Source organism: Ylistrum balloti, unplaced genomic scaffold, assembly GCF_031769215.1.
Source record: "Ylistrum balloti isolate Yb309-2 unplaced genomic scaffold, AGI_CSIRO_Ybal_v1 Utg371000, whole genome shotgun sequence".
Taxonomy (NCBI): Eukaryota; Metazoa; Mollusca; class Bivalvia; order Pectinida; family Pectinidae; genus Ylistrum; species Ylistrum balloti.
Window position 1 is genome coordinate 1,507,816 of NW_026782558.1, and position 21,260 is coordinate 1,529,075.

General features: G+C 36.2%; 2 protein-coding genes across 2 annotated transcripts; one reads left to right on the forward strand and one right to left on the reverse strand.

The window, feature by feature from the left end:
* On the reverse strand, positions 1–13,490 carry LOC132559999 (uncharacterized). Its single transcript, XM_060224652.1, has 14 exons — positions 13,383–13,490; positions 10,310–10,399; positions 9,841–9,948; positions 8,395–8,479; positions 8,164–8,225; positions 7,795–7,848; positions 7,393–7,479; positions 7,026–7,052; positions 5,610–5,692; positions 4,683–4,762; positions 2,621–2,806; positions 2,108–2,364; positions 663–709; positions 1–70 (listed from the first exon to the last, which is right to left on the reverse strand). Exons 1-14 carry the CDS (start codon positions 13,488–13,490, stop codon positions 1–3), a joined length of 1,344 nt encoding a protein of 447 aa, XP_060080635.1.
* A 2,869-nt stretch (positions 13,491–16,359) lies between these two features.
* On the forward strand, positions 16,360–18,933 carry LOC132559947 (transmembrane protein 243-like). Its single transcript, XM_060224583.1, has 4 exons — positions 16,360–16,467; positions 17,018–17,068; positions 17,435–17,539; positions 18,790–18,933. Exons 1-4 carry the CDS (start codon positions 16,360–16,362, stop codon positions 18,931–18,933), a joined length of 408 nt encoding a protein of 135 aa, XP_060080566.1.
* The last annotated feature ends 2,327 nt before the right edge of the window (positions 18,934–21,260 follow it).

The window sequence follows — 21,260 nt, forward strand, 5'->3', positions numbered from 1 at the left end:
TTAGTAAAACACTGGTGTTGACTGCCTTTTGATCAGCTCAGCTACAGGTAACTTGTCGCCTTTCCAGGGTCTGAAACACAGCAGTAACAGTATGATTAAATTATCACAAGTAATAATTGTAATGTTTCAAAGGCTGCTGTTCTTACAGTGAAAAGTTCAAATTCTTATTATTTTATCCTGATCAAACTTTCAAACAATGCACATATAAGTGAAAATCATCCTTCTATTCAAATTCAAATTCAATAACAGTTATATAATATAATTTATATGTCTCCACTTTACAGCTGTCTCGATGTTCTATTACTCTGAATTTATCTTGATTCGTGACATAATACTGGTATGCAGAAAAGTTAGAACATGTGAACGAAAACAAGGACACCCTGTATTTAATTCAGGAAATGCACTAGCTTATCTATAATATCACATATTTTTTATAATACTGACAAAAATCAGTGTAAATAAAAATGAAAATTTGTTTAAGCTCTTAAAAGTTATCTGCCCTTTATCTGCAAATAGCTTTCCTGTGTGAAAACACCATCGTACTATTTGAGTTTATTTTTAGACTTAAAAACAACTATCATTGGTGAATTATTGTTTATCACTTAGGTTATAATTAAGTGCCAGATTATGATATATTGTTCATATAGTATCGTGATACTTACTTATAATACATTCTAGGAGCTTCGTTGATATTTGTAGCTTGAAACACCTGTTCAAAATCAAATAGTTAAAGTGTTAACTGATTCGAAAAAAAAACAGTTTGTTTCAGTTTTCTGCATTTATTCATTATCCGCAGTGTGTAAAGTGCTAACAGAGTATACTATGAAGGGTACGTCAATGAAAACATATAAACGTGCATCTAGCGAGACACAAAAAAGGTGCATCTAGCGAAACACAAAACACGTGCATCTAGCGAGACACAAAAAAGTGCGCCTAGCGAGACACAAAAAACGCGCGTCTATCGTGACACAAAAAGTGCGTCTAGCAAGACACAAAAAAGTGCGTCTAGCGAGACACAAAAAACGTCCGTCTAGCAAGAGACAAAAAACGTCTGTCTAGCAACACTCAGAAATGTCTCTGTAGCATCACAAAGAAACATGCGTCTAGCAAGTCGCATTAACGTGCGTCTAGCAATAAACATATATGTGCGTTTAGCAACACAGATAAATGTGCGTCTAGCATGACACATAAACGTGCGTCTAGCATGCCACATAAACGTGCGTCTAGCATGACACATTAACGTTCGTCTAGCATGACACATAAACGTGTGTCTAGCATGACTCATAAAACGTGCGTCTAGCAAGACACATAAAAGTGCGTCTAGCATGACACATTAACGTGTGTCTAGCATGACACATAAACGTGTGTCTAGCATGACACATTAACGTGCGTCCAGCATGACACATAAACGTGCGTCTAGCAAGACACATAAATGTGCGTCTAGCAAGACACAAAAAAGTGCGTCTAGCGAGACACAAAAAACGTCCGTCTAGCGAGAGACAAAATACGTCCGTCTAGCAACACACAGAAACGTCTCTGTAGCATCACAAAGACACATGCGTCTAGCAAGACACATTAACGTGCGTCTAGCAATAAACATATATGTGCGTTTAGCAACACAGATAAATGTGCGTCTAGCATGCCACATAAACGTGCGTCTAGCATGACACATAAACGTTCGTCTAGCATGACACACGTGCGTCTAGCATGACTCGTAAAACGTGCGTCTAGCATGACACATAAACGTGTGTCTAGCATGACACATTAACGTGCGTCTCGCATGACACATAAACGTGCGTCCAGCAAGACACATAAACGTGCGTCTAGCAAGACACATAAACGTGCGTCTAGCATGACACATAAACGTGCTTCTAGCATGACATAAGGTAGATATGTTATCTTTTTGTATGTTTTATCATCCTTCTGTTTCGATCCTACCTACACTTATTTCATAATCACCGAACCACAAAATGTCGACTTTATTAACAGATATTAACAATAGATTTATCGACAAGTTCACTACTCGTTAACTGAATTACAATACGAAAGCGTTTATATAGATAAAGAATTGGGAAAAGTAAACACTTCCGTACATACATATACTTACAGGTATCGTATATGAAGTTGGCATATTCATTATAAATGCGTTCTTTTTCTTGTCACTTTCGACTTTTTCTTCCGCTTTTTTGTTTGTTTCTGTTTTCAACTGTGCTTCAAAGTTCGTTGTTTTTGTTGCTTTCGGCGTTCTCGCTGGTTGTGAGGTTTTCGTTGGAGTCTGCATACGTGCCATTGCATCAGCAGATGCTGCTCTCCGCTTATTGTCGTCTTGAATAGCTTTAAGTCGTCTTTCTTTCTTGAAATTTTCTAATAAGATAATTAAAGAATCATTTATGAAAATATACCTAGTACATGAATCGAGTAATCTAGGATAATGCAATATTCTTGTATTTCTGAGAAAAAGTTGTTGACATTTCAGATCAGGCTGTGATGATGACATGTGTCTAATTGAATTATCTCCCTTTGTTAATATAATGTAATTATTGTGTTTTCAAGTATTTGTTTTAAGGCATATACAGGAAAAAAATATGTGAGATTAGTATATAACAATAAACAGGTTTACCAAAAAAATCTGCAGATGTTTTAGGTCGTGAAAGGTGTTTTTGAAGGGCGGCGCCATAGTCCTTCCGACGTCTGAGTGAGCTCATGTTCTGTTCTGACGTCACTGGGGTCCCGCAACGGAATGGTTCAACATGGGAATGACTGGAGGAAGGGCGAGAATCCTGGGAACGATTCAGAGCCTCGTTTTCTAAAAACAATCATGAAAACAAAATATGCTATTTTGAATATACAAGGAAAATTGAAAAAATTCAAGAAATTTTTAACCTGTTAACGAAAGGAGTAAAGATATCAGTCGTACAACAAATTTAAACCGATTTGTATTTCCTTTACACTTTAAACATTATTCTAGAGTGTAAAAAAGGTTAAAGACAATTTTTAAAAGGGTATTTTAATGCTTAAATGTTTGATTCGATCAGCAACAGTCAAGGTCATTTGAAGATGTCTATGGATGGTGGTGTATTGAAGGTACAATGACCCGTTCATATCATACTGACGGTATAATGACCCGTTCACAATATACTGACGGTATAACGACCCGTTCACAATATACTGACGGTATAATGACCCGTTCACATTATACTGACGGTATAATGAACCGTTCACAATATACTGACGGTATAACGAACCGTTAACATTATACTGACGGTATATAACGACCCGTTCACATTATACTGATGGTATAATGACCCGGTCACATTATACTGACGGTATAATGACCCGTTCACAATATACTGACGGTATAATGACCCGTTCACAATATACTGACGGTATAACGACCCGTTAACATTATACTGACGGTATATAACGACCCGTTCACATTATACTGACGGTATAATGACCAGTTCACATTATACTGTCGGTATAATGACCCGGTCACATTATACTGACGGTATAATGACCCGTTCACAATATACTGACGGTATAATGACCCGTTCACAATATACTGACGGTATAACGACCCGGTCACATTATACTGACGGTATAATGACGCGTTCACAATATACTGACGGTATAATGACCCGGTCACAATATACTGACGGTATAATGACCAGTTCACATTATACTGACGGTATAACGACCCGTTCACATTATACTGACGGTATAATGACCCGGTCACAATATACTGACCCGTTCACAATATACTGACGGTATAACGACCCGTTCACAATATACTGACGGTATAATGACCAGTTCACTTTATACTGACGGTATAACGACCCGTTCACATTATACTGACGGTATAATGACCCGTTCACAATATGCTGACGGTATAATGACCTGTTCACAATATACTGACGGTATAATGACCCGTTCACAATATACTGACGGTATAATGACCAGTTCACTTTAAACTGACGGTATAATGACCCGGTCATATTATACTGACGGGATAATGACCCGTTCACAATATACTGACGGTATAATGACCCGGTCACATTATACTGACGGTATAACGACCCGTTCACATTATACTGACGGTATAACGACCCGTTCACAATATACTGACGGTATAATGACCAGTTCACATTATACTGACGGTATAACGACCCGTTCACATTATACTGACGGTATAATGACCCGGTCACAATATACTGACGGTATAATGACCCGTTCACAATATACTGACGGTATAACGGTCACATTATACTGACGGTATAATGACCCGTTCACAATATACTGACGGTATAACGACCCGTTCACATTATACTGACGGTATAATGACCCGGTCACAATATAATGACCAGTTCACATTATACTGACAGTGAAGTACCCAGTTCTTGTGCATCCCATATACATGTGATGTAAAAGACAACCAGGCAATGTGGAATATCAGTTTTCTGACTTTGGTTTGGAACGGACAAGGCACAGAACACACACAGTCTGTCTCATTTGGAAGCTAATGTGGAAATTCAACTCAAAAAGGAACATCAAGAAGACAGAATGTCTTTTAGAAAAGGAAGAAACTTCTTGAGATCCTGCAGTGGTGACACCAGGTACATTGTACAATTCTTAATCCCCACCGACGAGAGAGTAGAGCAACACTGACTTATACAATCACATACCCATTGACTTCTTGCTCGGTTTATCTGGTGTCAGGTCTACGTGTGTGATCGTGTGAGGTACACTAAGGCCAAACAACATCCTTAAAATACAAAATAAAATTAGTCTTATCACTGGCATAAACCATAACATCGATAATTTTACACCTGATAACCGTACACTAAAACCTTAGGTTTGACTATTGAGAGCAAAATTGACTATTGCGATAGTATTGATATTGCAAAAAGTACTATTGCGATAGTATTTGAAACCTACACATTGAAACATACTGTGTCCTGCATCTATCTAAATCTACAGCATGTTTTGAGACAAGCATTTAATATGTTACACTTGATACACCGTCGGAAATATAAAATTATATTTTGCCCTAGTTTTATGGAATTTGAGTTTGAATTATGTTCCCGTGTTACTATTTTCTTGATATGTTTTGTGTGCCAGGTGAATTTACTAAAAACCGAAATACATTTCTCTGTTTAGTTCACACGTGAAATGTAACCAAATTCATATTTTTTCATCAACCTTGCCGTAAAACAGAAACAAAAAACCGTTCGCTCCTGTTAATCATATTAACCGATAATCACTCGTTTAACTTGCTATGAACACTATCTTGAAATCCGAATGGAGTGTATTTTTAATCTAAAACTGGTTTAGTTACAACGTCACCATGAAATCAACAGTGCAATATGCCATGAAGTTGTGACGTCACAAATGAAAAAAAAAACGAGAACCGTGAACCAATCGCTAATAAGTGAGGCAATATAAAAACCACGTGTTGTCTTTTTCTGATCTTTTAGATATTGAATTATCCTTCCTAACCATCTCAAAACGCGTTTCAATACGTGATGCTTTTCAGGGATTTTAGATCCTTACAAAGTCACTATACATAACATTACAATATATACATGTTTTCTTATCTATTGTGTACTTACTTGTCGAAGAATTCAGTCATACATGGATGGTTGAAACTGTTTACGTTCATATACGAGTTGGGATCCGCTCCCTGCCTTAGTATCTAAAACCAAATATTTAAGAATTAACGCCTGTTATTATAAGTTGGTTGTATACGAATCAATTAATTACTATTTATGAAGACTGGAATGTTTTATATATAACAAGGTTTTGAAGAGTGTGTCTTTCAAATATATTTATAGAATGGAACCTGATTATTGTCAGAATCATTTTAAATGATTTGAAAATGTCACATTAAATCCTTCTTTGTTCCAGCGTATCATAAATTCTTAGGTAAACAATTGTACATTATGCTGATATTATGTTACCCAGTGATGATTGTACAAGGTAACCAACAACAACAAAGAAAAAGCCAACAGGACCTTCTTCAAACTCGAATTCGATGAAACTATGGCAAAATATGCACAAAGGAAAGATTTACTCAGATACTGCTGCAAAAATACAAGGAAGTAAGACCAGGTGTTCCGCAAGCGTCTGCGCCTTCTTGACACGCGCCATGTAAATTTTGATCAATCTAAGTAAGTAATGTCACGTTCCCAAATGAGAAAAGGTTAATTACACCCGGCATAATTATGGTCATCAGTCACTTCCAATATATGGTAATTGTGAGAGGGGAGAGCAAATTATTACATCTGTGTGAAGTGGAGAGTTATATCGACTCTGTACGAAAAAGGTTAGCAAAAGGTTGTACATTTTAATTACCCGTCGGTTGAGATATCTATGACCACAGGACACTAGGTAAATGATTATAGTTTTCAATTACGTAATGGTGTTGAATGATTACGACATCATCCTAGTTATGTCATTTTACCGATATATAATCCGTTACGTCATTAGCACGCGAGATCAACGTTTTCAGTCATAAGGTTATTAAAAGCATACATGTTAACAACACCAAAATGCCAGTCTCAAATAGACATTAAAGTTAGTAAACCAAAATAAAATGTGAAAATTAAAAATACCCAAGATTCTTTTTATTTCATTTATCATTAATATTATCATTATTTTATCAAATATCGTTTCACTACCAATCAAAACTATTTTTTTTCATAATGGTAATACATTTCCATCAATAACAGTTTAATTAGGTGTATCCAATTAATTTTAAAATTCAATTCTTCAAAATAACCTTTTCCTGTAAATATATATTCTGTTTAACATTTAACATTCGTGTAAACCATTTTAAACGTGACCCATGGAGTTAACCTCCGTTCACTTGCCATTCCGTTAAGTAAAAGCGATGAAACACATTGAGGTGCCCACACAGACCTTAATTCATACTTTGTGTACAGTGATAAGAAACAAGTGCGTGGATTTATCTAGTACTATGAATATTAAATCACGCTTAACATTAATTTGGCCACTGTGGGGTTTACCTCCTGGAGATGTTGGAACGGGGAAATCTAAATTAATATGAAATGAAGTTAATCGTACAGGTATATTTAAGGGTTCATTAAAATCGAAATGGAAACAAAAAGGCACAGGAACAGATATGACAGGATGGTATCATATTTCTCATAGAAAGTAAAGCATTGCTGTAGGGACCAGTATATATATGATTTTAGACTTATTTTGAACATAGTTTATCTAGCAATGAGAAAAAAGAATTTTCACCTATTAAAACACTGACAGATTAAATTTAGGCTGAAAGTAATCTTGTTCTATTATTTCGAGAAAATTATACAACAGCACTTGATAACTCTCGATCAGTTTTTTGATTGGACAAATTATGGTGAGACTTACCTCCGACTGATTCAGGGCATTCAATAGCATGAGAGTACAGCTGTGTGTAGGGCTAAAACGTAAGGCGAGCTCCAGATCTCTTTTCGCCTGTAAATAACAAACAATATATAAGGCGAGATCCAGATCTCTTTTCGCCTGTAAGTAACTAACAATATATAGATATCCGTACATTGTTAAATGTAAACAGGCTTACTAATGGTTGAGATAACCTTCGTTAGAATCTATCTGTAATGTATCCGTGTGTGACATTTCCTCTTGTGTCTGTCTCTAACATTTCTTCAGATCATGGAAAAAGTAATAATCATCGCCTGTGTTTCTATTTCTATAAAATCACAGCTTGGTTAGTATAACTTTATATGAGCTATCAAAATCAACATTTTGTTAAAAAATAAAACATTTTACTTGTTTTTCGTTGTTTCTGGCGCTGTGCACGAGAGCTCGGATGCAGTACACGTCCTGAAAGAGAAAAGATGAAAATAAGTAAGTACCAATAATCAACTAATTACTATGGACAGCTGATCGTTTAGGTATGTAAACGTAAGATAGAATATTATGCCAAAAATGAATTTTAATAAAATGGTATTATCCCGATAGCATTCTCATTGTACATGAGTGGTGATATCACGACATCTGTATATATCTGGGTGATATGTTCTCTAGACTGATGTGACAGTATGAGGTAGATGATGTACTGTACAGGTTTGGTAATATCACAAAATCTGTATATATCTAGGTGACATGTTCTGTATAATTGCCAATACATATACTCACGGGATTTCTACTGTCTAGTACGACGGTCTTCTCGGCATCCCGCATAGCCAAAACCATATTACCTTCAGGGTGGAAATCAAGCAGATAAATGTAAAGTGGAAGTGATATCACGCGAGTGAAACTGTTTAAAGGGAGGTAACTCTAACAGGACAAAAAACATGTTGAAATATTACACACTCTTAAAGTATATACAAGTTTTTAGGTGTAAAGAAATGTCTTTTAAGCTGATACCTGACTTTGTGTGGGCGAATGCTCGACGAGCGTGAATCGGTGTCATCAGACAGGAGTTTGTGATACAACCGGCCAAACATCCGTTCTGTAACAATATAAATGTGTGCTTAATTTAGCTATACGTTATAGATATCATTTACAGTGATAATGGTATGGAGACTATATCTATGTTTACATTGGTATCGAGACTATATCTATGTTTACATTGGTATCGAGACTATATCTATGTTTACTTTGGCATCGAGACTATATTTATGTTTACTTTGGTATCGAGACTATATCGATGTATACTTTGTTATCGAGACTATATCTATGTTTACTTTGGTATCGAGACTATATCTACGTTAACTTTGGTATCGAGACTATATTTATGTTTACTTTGGTATCGAGACTATATCGATGTATACTTTGTTATCGAGACTATATCTATGTTTACTTTGGTATCGAGACTATATCTATGTTTACTTTGGTATCGATACTATATCTATGTTTACTTTGGTATCGAGACTATATCGATGTATATTTTGTTATCGAGACTATATCTATGTTTACTTTGGTATCGAGACTATATCTATATGAATACTTCGGTATCGAGACATTATATATGAATACTTCGGTATCGAGACTATATCTATCTTTACTTTGGTATCGAGACTATATCTATGATTACTTTGGTATCGAGACTATATCTATCTTTACTTTGTTATCGAGGCTATATCTGTAATTTCCCTATGGTATCGAGACTATATAACTGTGATTACCTTTGGTTTCGAGACTATATCTGTAATTACCTTTGGTATCGAGATTATATCTGTAATTACCTTTGGTATCGAAACTATATACAAGTAATTACCTTTGGTATCGAGACTATATACATGTAATTACCTTTGGTATAGAGACTATATCTGTAATTACCTTTGATATCGAGACTACATCTGTAATTACCTTGGGTATCGAGACTATATATCTGTAATTTCCCTATGGTATCGAGACTATATATATGTGATTACCTTTGGTATCGAGACTATATCTGTAATTACCTTTGGTATAGAGACTATATATCTGTGATTACCTTTGGTATCGAGACTATATCTGTAATTACCTTTGGTATCGAGACTATATACATGTAATTACCTTTGGTATAGAGACTATATCTGTAATTACCTTGGGTATCGAGACTACATATCTGTAATTTCCCTATGGTATCGAGACTATACATCTGTGATTACCTTTGGTATCGAGACTATATCTGTAATTACCTTTGGTATAGAGACTATATATCTGTGATTACCTTTGGTATCGAGACTATATCTGTAATTACCTTTGTTATCGAGACTATATATGTAATTAACTTTGGTATCGAGACTATATTTCTGTGATTACCTATGGTATCGAAACTATATCTGTGATTACCTTTTTTTATCGAGACTATATATTTGTGATTACCTTTGGTATCGAGACTATATCTATGGCGTTGGTGAGCTCACTGATCGCCTGTGTGTGTTTGCCTACATGTTGATATGCCACGGCTAAGTGGTAATATATCTCATACATCTGTAAACAATAATACAGTATAAACAAACGTAAAGGATCAGTATTCTAGACAGTATTAGGACTGTAGATAACATCACGCTGTGTTATGATGATAAGTTTCTAAAATTAAAGTAAATCCGCAACAAACAAGCTTACATGACAAATGTCGGAAACCCGGGTAAGCAAATGAAGTTGTTTACATTTTGTATAATGAGTTGACAGAGAATATGTAAATAGATATTGTCGATTTTATTATTATTCAACCAGTTTTGATATAGAATAATTCCATGTTATATAGACATTGCTTAAACTGAAATGTCATTACTGTACATAGTTGAAATGAAAATATATTATGATGCAAATTACTCAAATATGAACGCACAAACATTTGGAAGCTGGCTGGGGGTTCATAGTCCTCTGGAAAATGTTTTTTGTCAATCATCCACAACAGATGTCGATATCCATCAATCACCTGAAATAATTGATATTTATCAGTACAACGTACAATGACGGCATTGTTTGGACTTTTATTTTCTTGCTTGCTTGTTTGTTTGTTTTAAATATATTTACATATCACATTTTCGCACTATCCCGGGTCATTGAGGACGGGTTTAAATCGTAAATGTCTTGTCACCTTCTTGGTTTGTCTAGATATGACAATATATGGTGTATTCCCTAGTGTTACCTTCCATCATGCTCTCTCTCTCTCTCTCTCTCTCTCTCTCTCTCTCTCTCTCTCTCTCTCTCTCTCTCTCTCGTTCGTTACATTTTTTCCTTCCACAAATCGTCTTCTTCCCTCTCCATCATTCATATGTTCGTTATCTCTTGAACCCCTTTCTCGTCATTCAAAACTTTTTTTCAATTTGATTTTGACTAAACTGTATATAGAACTAGAGTCGCCATTTGGTGTAGTAGTAAGAGGTACTTTATATAAGATGAAATGTGGTCCCGGAGATTTAAAACGGCTATGTAACAACTAAATACCAAAAAGTTCAACATCTTTCAAAAATATCCTCACAATTATTCTATTAATCATATAATTGAAATAAACGTTCAATGCTGAAATATTACAATGTATTTTAACTTTGACAGATAGATCGCGGTACTAAGAAAGTTGAGTTAGTGGAAACCAAGTGATGAAAACACGCCCTTGTTTACATGTTTATCAGTTCTACCGTATGTTAACTGTAATAGATTTTAACTGTGTCGTGTTTCCTATGATATAACACTATAATTATATAGGACCTAAATATGAAAGGGTCGCGAGACGCTGTTAAATCTATAATTAGATATATAGTTCGTAGTTCAGACATTGCCCCCCTGCTGCTCTTTGTTAAAAAAAAACACTTTATACAAGTCTCAGGAGTTTTGATAGAAATCGTAGTTCGGTATATATAAATTATATTTATAAATACGATTGTTGGTCATGTGTTATTATCGAAATACGTTATTGGTATTTCGTGTTAAAACGTTATCAATTATTCGTTTTACCGAAATGTTCGAGATTTCGCATTGGGTCATGTCACACACTTAGATGTAAGTATGCTTCACAGTTGACTGCTTAAAAAACGAGCAATTTGAAACACGAGAAATCGACGCTAATCCATGTTCAAAGAAAAATTCGTATTTCCTACTTAAAACATGACTCTGCGACCGTGCTTCTGTCAGAAAGACTTTTAGTGTATTCACTATATTTAATAATATCGAATAAATTTGACGATTTCGTGTGTCCAGGCTGTGTGTAATTGAATTTTTATATCGATCTTTTATATTCTATGAACGACACCGTTTATACAACGAAGGACGTGACAAGTGACTACAATAAAGGATGGTATACTTCTGCGGAGTTAATGTGCCATGAAATTAAACTTAGATGTTTGAAAAATGGACAAAGGGAATAAATCTGACATTTTGACAATAAAGTAATACATAAATTTTTGACTTTTCATTTCCATTAGCAGTCATTGTCACGTGATTCACCGACGGGTATACTAACTTCAGCGACACGTGACTTAAAGAACACATAACTGGTCCACACGTAACTTCAGCAACACATGACTTAAAGAGCATAACTCTTTCACACTTAACTTCAGCGACACGTGACTTAAAGAACACATAACTCGTCCACACTTAACTTTAGCGACACGTGACTTAAAGAACACATAACTCGTCCACACTTAACTTCAGCGACACGTGACTTAAAAAGCATAACTCGTCAACACATAACTTCAGCGACACGTGACTTAAAGAGCATAACTCGTCCACACGTAACTTCAGCGACACGTGACTTAAAGAACACATAACTTGTCCACACGTAACTTCAGCGACACGTGATTTAAAGAACACATAACTCGTCCACACTTAACTTCAGCGACACGTGACTTAAAAAGCATAACTCGTCAACACATAACTTCAGCGACACGTGACTTAAAGAACACATAACTCGTCCACACGTAACTTCAGCGACACATGACTTAAAGAGCACATAACTCGTCCACACGTAACTTCAGCGACACATGACTTAAAGAGCATAACTCGTCCACACGTAACTTCAGCGACACATGACTTAAAGAACACATAACTCGTCCACACGTAACTTCAGCGACACGTGACTTAAAGAACACATAACTTGTCCACACGTAACTTCAGCGACACGTGAATTAAAGAACACATAACTCGTCCACACATAACTTCAGCGACACGTGACTTAAAGAACACATAACTCGTCCACACGTAACTTCAGCGACACATGACTTAAAGAGCACATAACTCGTCCACACGTAACTTCAGCGACACATGACTTAAAGAGCATAACTCGTCCACACGTAACTTCAGCGACACATGACTTAAAGAACACATAACTCGTCCACATGTAACTTCAGCGACACGTGACTTTAAGAACACATAACTCGTCCACACGTAACTTCAGCGACACATGACTTAAAGAACGCATAACTCGTCCGCACGTAACTTCAGCGACACATGACTTAAAGAGCATAACTCGTCCACACGTAACTTCAGCGACACATGACTTAAAGAACACATAACTCGTCCACATGTAACTTCAGCGACACGTGACTTTAAGAACACATAACTCGTCCACACGTAACTTCAGCGACACATGACTTAAAGAACTAATGTCTATATCTGGGTGAAAATTGTGCATTATCTTCATACCCCCAGGGACCGTTAGGGTTGTTCTGACGCGGTAACCTCAAATGGCAAAGCACTTTAACCTTCAAGTAATTGGTCTGGATGGCATGCAATGGGCCTCCCGTATACGGTTCAGTAAGACAACCGCCAGATACTAAAAGGCGTCCCACCTCAAAATGACACTGGCTGTTCATAGGGAGATTAATTAATGTATCTGTGATTTTCTTATTACACCATATTAAATTAGTTACAACACAAAATATGAAGCAAATCTAAAAAGTGTCACATGATGATATACAAACCTTTCCCCATCGTCGACATCGCTCGTTAAACATCGTCGTCCTGAGCGCCATATTTACCGCTGTGTTTAACTCGTCCATAGACTTAAATTTCCACGCCTTTTTCACCATGGTTATTTTTTATCCTATAACTTCGACACAATATTACCATACACCTTATCCTGGTAGAATAACTGAAATCTATAATCTTAATCTTTTTCGATGACTAGAGTACATCACTTTCTGCACTACTCCGACATGAATGTTTGACATTAAAAGCTCCCGACACCAAACGTGATCCCTTTTAAAATCATCAGCTTCCGTCGAGTCTTATGAAAGGCACTTGGTGATTACATTAAAATCTCCACTTCTCGGAGTCGTTAGAGTTAAGTGGGAGATCTAGATTTTAAAAATGTTCCATTCTCCAGATTTCCAATGTTGACAACTTAAAGGTAATTATGACGCTCTTTTTCCGTTAAATAAACATAATATCAAGTCTGATTTAAGCTTATATCTAAATTGTTTACAGGCAAAACAATATCTATAAAAGTCAACGCAAAACGAAAGCTGAAAGTTTTAGAGTGAAATTATTCTATTATCTGCCTCTGTCAGTCTTTGATGAGAGAATCATATCGATCACCAAAATTATCCAAAATTCATATTTACCGGTGATTGATCAACTCGAGTCCATGTCTTCTAAAATAAACAATATACAAGTAGATCGATTTTAAAGAGACATGATCTAACTTCTCGTTTCAAACGTTGAAAACATTTCTCCAAGGGCGATATGACAACTGAAACAGCTGGCACGTAGTAATGTCTCTTTAAACTTCTGACGTATATCACAAGAATCTCCACCACTGTGTACACTGTGTTAACTTTAGTAAGTGGTTATTTGCTTGTTCGTAAACCTGTACAAATAAAATCCTTTTGCTGGCTTTCAGTCAAATCAATTGGACCAATGCTCTCCCTTTCCATATCACGATGCAACCAGTTGCGAAAGTTTTTTAAAATGTAGAAATATATATCGTTGTCACACACAAACACTTTAAACATTTCAATAGCTCCAACGGTATATATTAATTTTATTTCACACACATATAAAGCTTAATGTTTACTCTTATCAAAGCTGTATTGTTGCAGGTTCGACAGAAGGCAAACGTTATCGGAACTTTTCCAGCTTTCTAAACACCGGTACAGATCTTTCCCACTCCAGTCTTGTTCAGCAAACTACCTTTTAGATAAGATAGCCAGAAAACTAATTTGATTTCTAAATTCCATTCATAATTTTCACTCCGAGTAAAAGCTCATGTATTTGCATATAGTTAAAAACATGAAAGCTATTTCTTCTATACTATCAACTTTACTTATCACGTTCAAAATTAGATTTGATATATTTCAACTTTCAACTTTATACTTCAAACTGTTGACAATCCCCACGAAGACATACATTTTCAAATAAAGTATTCATTTTACGATGCTATAAACATATTTTATTCAAATTCGTGTTTCATTATGAAACTTTTTAATGAAACGAAGTGGACAACGTTTTATTTTTTTACAAGATAACAAATCTCTGAAAATTTAGTACGTGGTTTACAACCGTTTAGATGCTAAATCGGATCTGTAAGTAACGGGGGCATTAATCGGCTTTAAGTCGCGACAACTATTACGAAAAGCCAACAAACCGTATAAGTTAAGGTATTTGTAACGGATACATAACGTTTATTGACGAATTACAACCGGTGTTAAGGACGCAATGTATTCTGTGTGGTTCGCCCAAGAAATGCATACAAAGAGCGATTTACCTTGTGAATAAAGGGATTTAAAGAAAGTCATTTGTTTGTCCATACTTACGCAATTTTAGGGTACAAATCCGCTAATCGCCAATAAACCGACGGTACGGTGACTCAATATGGTATTATGCCTGATAACATACGATTTCTTGAGACTTGAGTACAGATCATTTATTAGAATTAGAAATGGTTATAGGGACTGGTCACCAATGATGGGTCCCGAGGCACGGACATTCAAGTGAATAAAAAAATGTGTAAATATCATGATAGGTATATATGTGTTGCCTAGCGATGGTCGAGCCGAGAGTCTTACACACATGTTGTCGCCGTCGTGTATTTGGTGTGTGGTTTAGATGTTTTGGGGTAATCGAACTGTTGGTATTGATACGAAAACAAAATGGCATAGGTAGGTGATAAGACAAATTGTATAACGACTAGTCTAGGTATCGCTGTGTCCAGCAAATGAATAGTGCATATCAACTTGTTTAAGGATCGCTAATGAAAATTTACGACAAAAGACCTATTTCAGTTTATCAACATTATGGCTACAGGACATCGAAATTAAACTCTGGATAGAGAAATTATTGCTGTTGTCGTTCTTGCTGCTGTTGTTGTTAAGGTTTGGTTTCAATATGGAGAAGACAGAAGAATGAAAGGAAACATAACCAGGATATTGTGTTATTCGCCTTTCACGATATCCCTTATCACATGGTCTGAAAAATCTGCGGCACGTTATATATTTTATTGAACTTATATGACCAACATGTCTGAAGAAAATTAAACCTTTCATTGACTCCACCATACCTTCACAAGAATGATTACAAAAACATGCTAGAATCTTTGTTTACAATAAACCAGGCGTATATAATGAATCGTTATACTGTGAAAATACCTCTATTGGTATTTGGCGTAAAGATTTATTTGTGACGGTTAGTCAACCCAGCTGTATAAAAGGACATTAGAATGCCGAAGAACACTTTGTATACTTATGAGATATTTACGCTCCTGGTCCATGATAAGCTATTACTCTATAACCAGATTGGTTATTTAAGCAATACCTATTTTATCTGTGTTATCGCCCCTTTGTTAACATCGTAAGTCAACAGGTGATATCACATACAATTACGTTGCCCCCGACGGATATGGCTGCCAATACACGAACTGGTTACCAATATAGTGAGCCTGCCTGAACCTAACGTATAAATATGACGGCGAGGGCGGAACAAGCTTTCTCAACAGAGTTCACCAACACCCTACGGAGGCCCGGGGGTGGAAGACGCCTGGACCTATCACCCCAGAGGTGTATGACATGTGTACGTATTTATAGATATTATATACACCTGTTTGTATACTAGTGTACGCTTGGATGGTTCTAAGTATTACTCATCAGGAGTTTACAACTCCATATTCCAACCCGGAACATGTCCAATACATGTTGAAAAAAGCCATGTCATGATATAATATAAAAACCATACTATGTGTTACCAAAAGAATCAGCCTGTGTTTTAGACTAATATCAAATATCTCTCTATACACTACCTTCTGGATAAACAAGTGTGAGTGATTTATGTTGACAGATATAATTGTCCATGAACTTATCTGCAATACACCAAACAACCGCAACATACATCGTTTTATTATATATATTGTTTTGTTTTGTTGTTAAAATTTGCTTGTTTGGTTTAATTTTATTATTTTTGTTTTGTTTATTAGTTTCTTTCATTTCCTTTTTGATTGGGCACTAGCATATGCTTAGTAAGTAAATATTTGAGAACAATATCTATATGTCGCTTGTATACAAAAACTCAACTGGGACCATTTACATTGATAACAATGTCTATATTTTCAAATTTATTTTTTCAGAATCGTGTGCTTAATGTGTTCGTGGCTGTTTTTACGATCATAATAGTTATAGTAAGTACAGAAACTATTTCATATGCGTGTAAAAAGATATAGAATTAAGGTGTTTGTGTTATATTGGGGATGTTGACAGAGTGGTCTACCCTTGATTTTCTAAATTTTTTTCACCTCCGACTGTTGAAATACATTCTAATTCATTTCACTATCTTACCTTCCCAGTTTAATATAAATTGAAGATAAAGCATTTTCAATACACGACAGTAGGATTCAAGTACCCCAAGTTGTATTTCTGTCTGTACACGACTTTTTTGTATTTCTAATGACCTATGCGACAAATGCCGACATGGTCTTTCTAATTTTTTTCTATATATATTCCATGATGATATATGTATAAAAGTTTCACATTTCCGTTGACTTTAGGAAACACTCGTCAGTGCTCTCATATTTCCAAGGTGGCCTCCTGTGGGAAACAACGTATTTTTCGCCGTTACAATAGTTCTGATATGTATTTCACATTTACTTCAGGTAAGTTCACAAAATAGGTCGATCGACCACGACCGTTTAGATTAAGCTATAAGATGGCAGCAGTATTTCCTGGTAATTAATGTTAAAAAACGTTCAGTTCAGTATATTGTGGTGACCTGATCATTTTATCGCCAACTTTTTAATCTTCTTCCTGAAGAGTTCCACAAATAGAACACTAGAGTTAACTCCCCTGTACTATAATCGTCACATTAGTGTGGTACATAATTATATATGTATCACATATATAAAACAATATACATATTATATCATACTTCATTACTCACACTTTCAAATCCATGTGTCGCACGAAAATTGGCACAAGAACAATTTTGATTGTATTTTGGTAACATACTCCATCAGCATCGTGTATTTTTTCAAATCAATATGGTACAGGCAGGTCCTGTAACAGTTCAAGCATCGAGATGTGGTCTATTTATTTTTTTTTTGAATTGTTTCGTTTGCCAGAGCTCTCATCATTTTTTCAGGGTATTGAATTTTCAAAATGGTATAAATCAAAGCCAACCTTACACCGAATTTTCGAATGAACTTAATTCAAATTGTGGAATGGAATTTTCAAATCAATAGAATTTTTTTTTTTTTTTAGTTGCTAAACTTGGAATCCTTTAAGGGACTAAATGGATAGATATTCCTTTCACAACTGATAAAAACAAAATAACATTTAAATATCTGTTAGAAATTGTGTACTTTCGGTTAATGATGATATTTCAAAGTTTTCATAACCATTTATCAACAACGTCAAAAAATTACAATGAAATGGGAGCGACCCAACACTTATTCAAATCCTTATCGTTCCGAGAGTGTAAACAAAGTCTTTCGCTCTGTCACGCGTATAGCAAGAGATCATTTTACAATGTAAGAATTGAAACATGGCTGGCAAATTAAGGTTACATAACAAGACATAGTGAAAAATATCAAAATGGTTGGGTTAAAACGAGGCTCCGACAAGTCACGCGATAAATTCGGCTATCTTCGATCAAAACAGCGATGGGTGGTAGACGAAACAGCGAGTATCGACTAGCGTTAGTTTGAAGCTGATAATGTTTATCAATTTTACTCAGAGAGTATTATAATTTTGTGAAGAGTCTTATTTCAAGTATTTCAAATAATGCCCGAAATCAAGAACGCATGGGAAAAATAACGAAATCTAACCAATTAGTCCCTTTAAGGCCCATCATTGTCAGTATACATCTGGATTACGTCACAACTAACGTGATAACCATGTGTTGTAGATATGCTGGTACAGACAAGGAGAAGTGGATCCCAAGTTTAGACGAATTATCATCTATAACGCCATGACCATTTGTTTACTTTGTGTGTGTGGAAACCTCTATATGCATGGCTTTGGTGTAGGCGACACGTGCACGAAACGATGACAGGAGTTATCGTCCTTTAAATATTGTCGTAAGGTTCAAGAATGAACCTCGCGCAATGCGTCTGGGGATGGTTTCGCTTCGTTAGCTTACAAGAGTAAAGTCTCGAGACACATGACATCTCTGGAGATATCGTCACCAGTCCATCTTTGTACAACACTGAGATCTCTGGAGATATCGTCACCAGTCCATCTTTGTACAACACTGAGATCTCTGGAGATATCCCCACCAGTCCATCTTTGTACAACACTGAGATCTCTGGAGATATCCCCACCAGTCCATCTTTGTACAACACTGAGATCTCTGGAGATATCCCCACCAGTCCATCTTTGTACAACACTGAGATCTCTGGAGATATCCCCACCAGTCCATCTTTGTACAACACTGAGATCTCTGGAGATATCGTCACCAGTCCATCTTTGTACAACACTGGGATCTCTGGAGATATCCCCACCAGTCCATCTTTGTACAACACTGAAATCTCTGGAGATATCGTCACCAGTCCATCTTTGTACAACACTGAGATCTCTGGAGATATCGTCACCAGTCCATCTTTGTACAACACTGAGATCTCTGGAGATATTCCCACCAGCCCATCTTTGTACAACACTGGGATCTCTGGAGATATCGTCACCAGTCCATCTTTGTACAGCACTGCGATCTCTGGAGATATCGTCACCAGTCCATCTTGGTACAACACTGGGATCTCTGGAGATATCGTCACCAGCCCATCTTTGTACAACACTGAGATCTCTGGAGATATCGTCACCAGCCCATCTTGGTACAACACTGAAATCTCTGGAGATATCGGCACCAGTCCATCTTTGTACAACACTGAGATCTCTGGAGATATAGCCACCAGTCCATCTTTTTTATCCCCATCTTATCCTAAAGTGAGTGAATGATTATTTTTCTCATGTCCTGTTTTCGTCCATGAACAGTGACGAGACTCGCGCCTCATTGTGGTTTAATCTTACACCAAATATAATTCTAGTGTACATGCCAATAGAACGTCAAATAAAATGATACTTCATTTTTTATATATATATATTTTTGAAAAATAAATTGTGGATTAAGATGAGTTTCAATCTCGATGATAACACAGGATTTTCAGTTCTGAGGATAATAGACGAACTAGTGTATGTGTGTGACCTCACCTCACCCCACCTTCCAGGTCACATTGGTGATGTCACTTGAATTGTTTTCAGAACATGCAAAGAACACGTGTAGCTTTGTAAACCCTAGGATTAGACAAGGAAATCTCACCCCGGAAAAGAAAACATGGGTTTACCTGTCCAGGGTGGGAGAAAAATCTGTCTTTCAAATAGTGAAAAGAGAGGGTAGCACGCGCTATGACGTCACTCAAAATTGGTAAGAGTAAGCATGTCGCAAATTGGTAACGTCATCAACTCTGTGCACATTTCACGGAACATTGGTGATGGTGCGATAGAAAGATTCCACAACAACTTTTGATTTGTTTTTTCGGTGAGTGTGTGAATAAAATTATCAAACATGGGTCTGTTCCGTTGATAGGTGTATCGTTTGACTGGCCAGAACGAGGCTATTACGTTTGCATAAAGACAATGTCCCTGTCCACGGAACAGAACCATGTAAGATTCTATTAATCTTATTTCGAGTATTGAGTTTGTCTGATCAGCACAAAATTTATTTTCAATATTTCATATGGAAATAAAGATTACTAAAATTTTGAAATCCCGTGATTCAAATAAATGAAACAAACACATTCATTGATGGCTTGAAATGCATGTAGCTGAAAACTTGTTGAAAGAAAGAAGGAAAGAAAAAAAGTTTGAACAGTCAGGATTAAGAGCGCATCTTTTTCCCGTTTCCCTGATTTTAAGCTCGGGAAATTTCGTCACTTTCCGTAAATTTAAAGCTCGGACAACTTCGTCACCTTTTCGTTACACAGATGATGCCGACACTTTCAGGTTTGGCATGAGACTGGAAATATTTTTATTGTCTCTCTCTCAACTGCGTTACGAATGAATTATTTGGATGTACTTGCGATATATGTCTGAATTGATATTGAAGTGTATATTTATGAATTCGATCCTCAATAAGTCAGAGATCATTGGTTCGATCCTTAATAAGTCAGAGATCCTTGGTTCGATCCTTAATAAGTCAGAGATCCTTGGTTCGATCTCTAGTTGATGTCCTTGGTAAGATCTTTAATTCGCCATAAATCCTGTATGTGATCCCTAGCGTTTCAGATGTCACATGTGCTTTGTCCTGTAAACAATAGGTCTCAGATTTGATCCCGAGTGAGCAAGTGATCATGGATGCGAAATCTAGTAAGCCAGGGGTCCCAG

Bases quoted from the DNA above. Each gene is read 5' to 3' on its own strand.
- LOC132559999 (XM_060224652.1), bottom strand. From the start codon at position 13,490: ATGGTGAAAAAGGCGTGGAAATTTAAGTCTATGGACGAGTTAAACACA. The intron at 10,400-13,382 runs GTTTGTATATCA...CAATTATTTCAG, and splicing joins GATGTCGACGATGGGGAAAG to GTGATTGATGGATATCGACA. The intron at 4,763-5,609 runs GTAAGTACACAA...TTGTATTTTAAG, and splicing joins ATGACTGAATTCTTCGACAA to GATGTTGTTTGGCCTTAGTG.
- LOC132559947 (XM_060224583.1), top strand. From the start codon at position 16,360: ATGACGGCGAGGGCGGAACAAGCTTTCTCAACAGAGTTCACCAACACC. The intron at 16,468-17,017 runs GTACGTATTTAT...TTATTTTTTCAG, and splicing joins CCCAGAGGTGTATGACATGT to AATCGTGTGCTTAATGTGTT. The intron at 17,069-17,434 runs GTAAGTACAGAA...CGTTGACTTTAG, and splicing joins TTACGATCATAATAGTTATA to GAAACACTCGTCAGTGCTCT.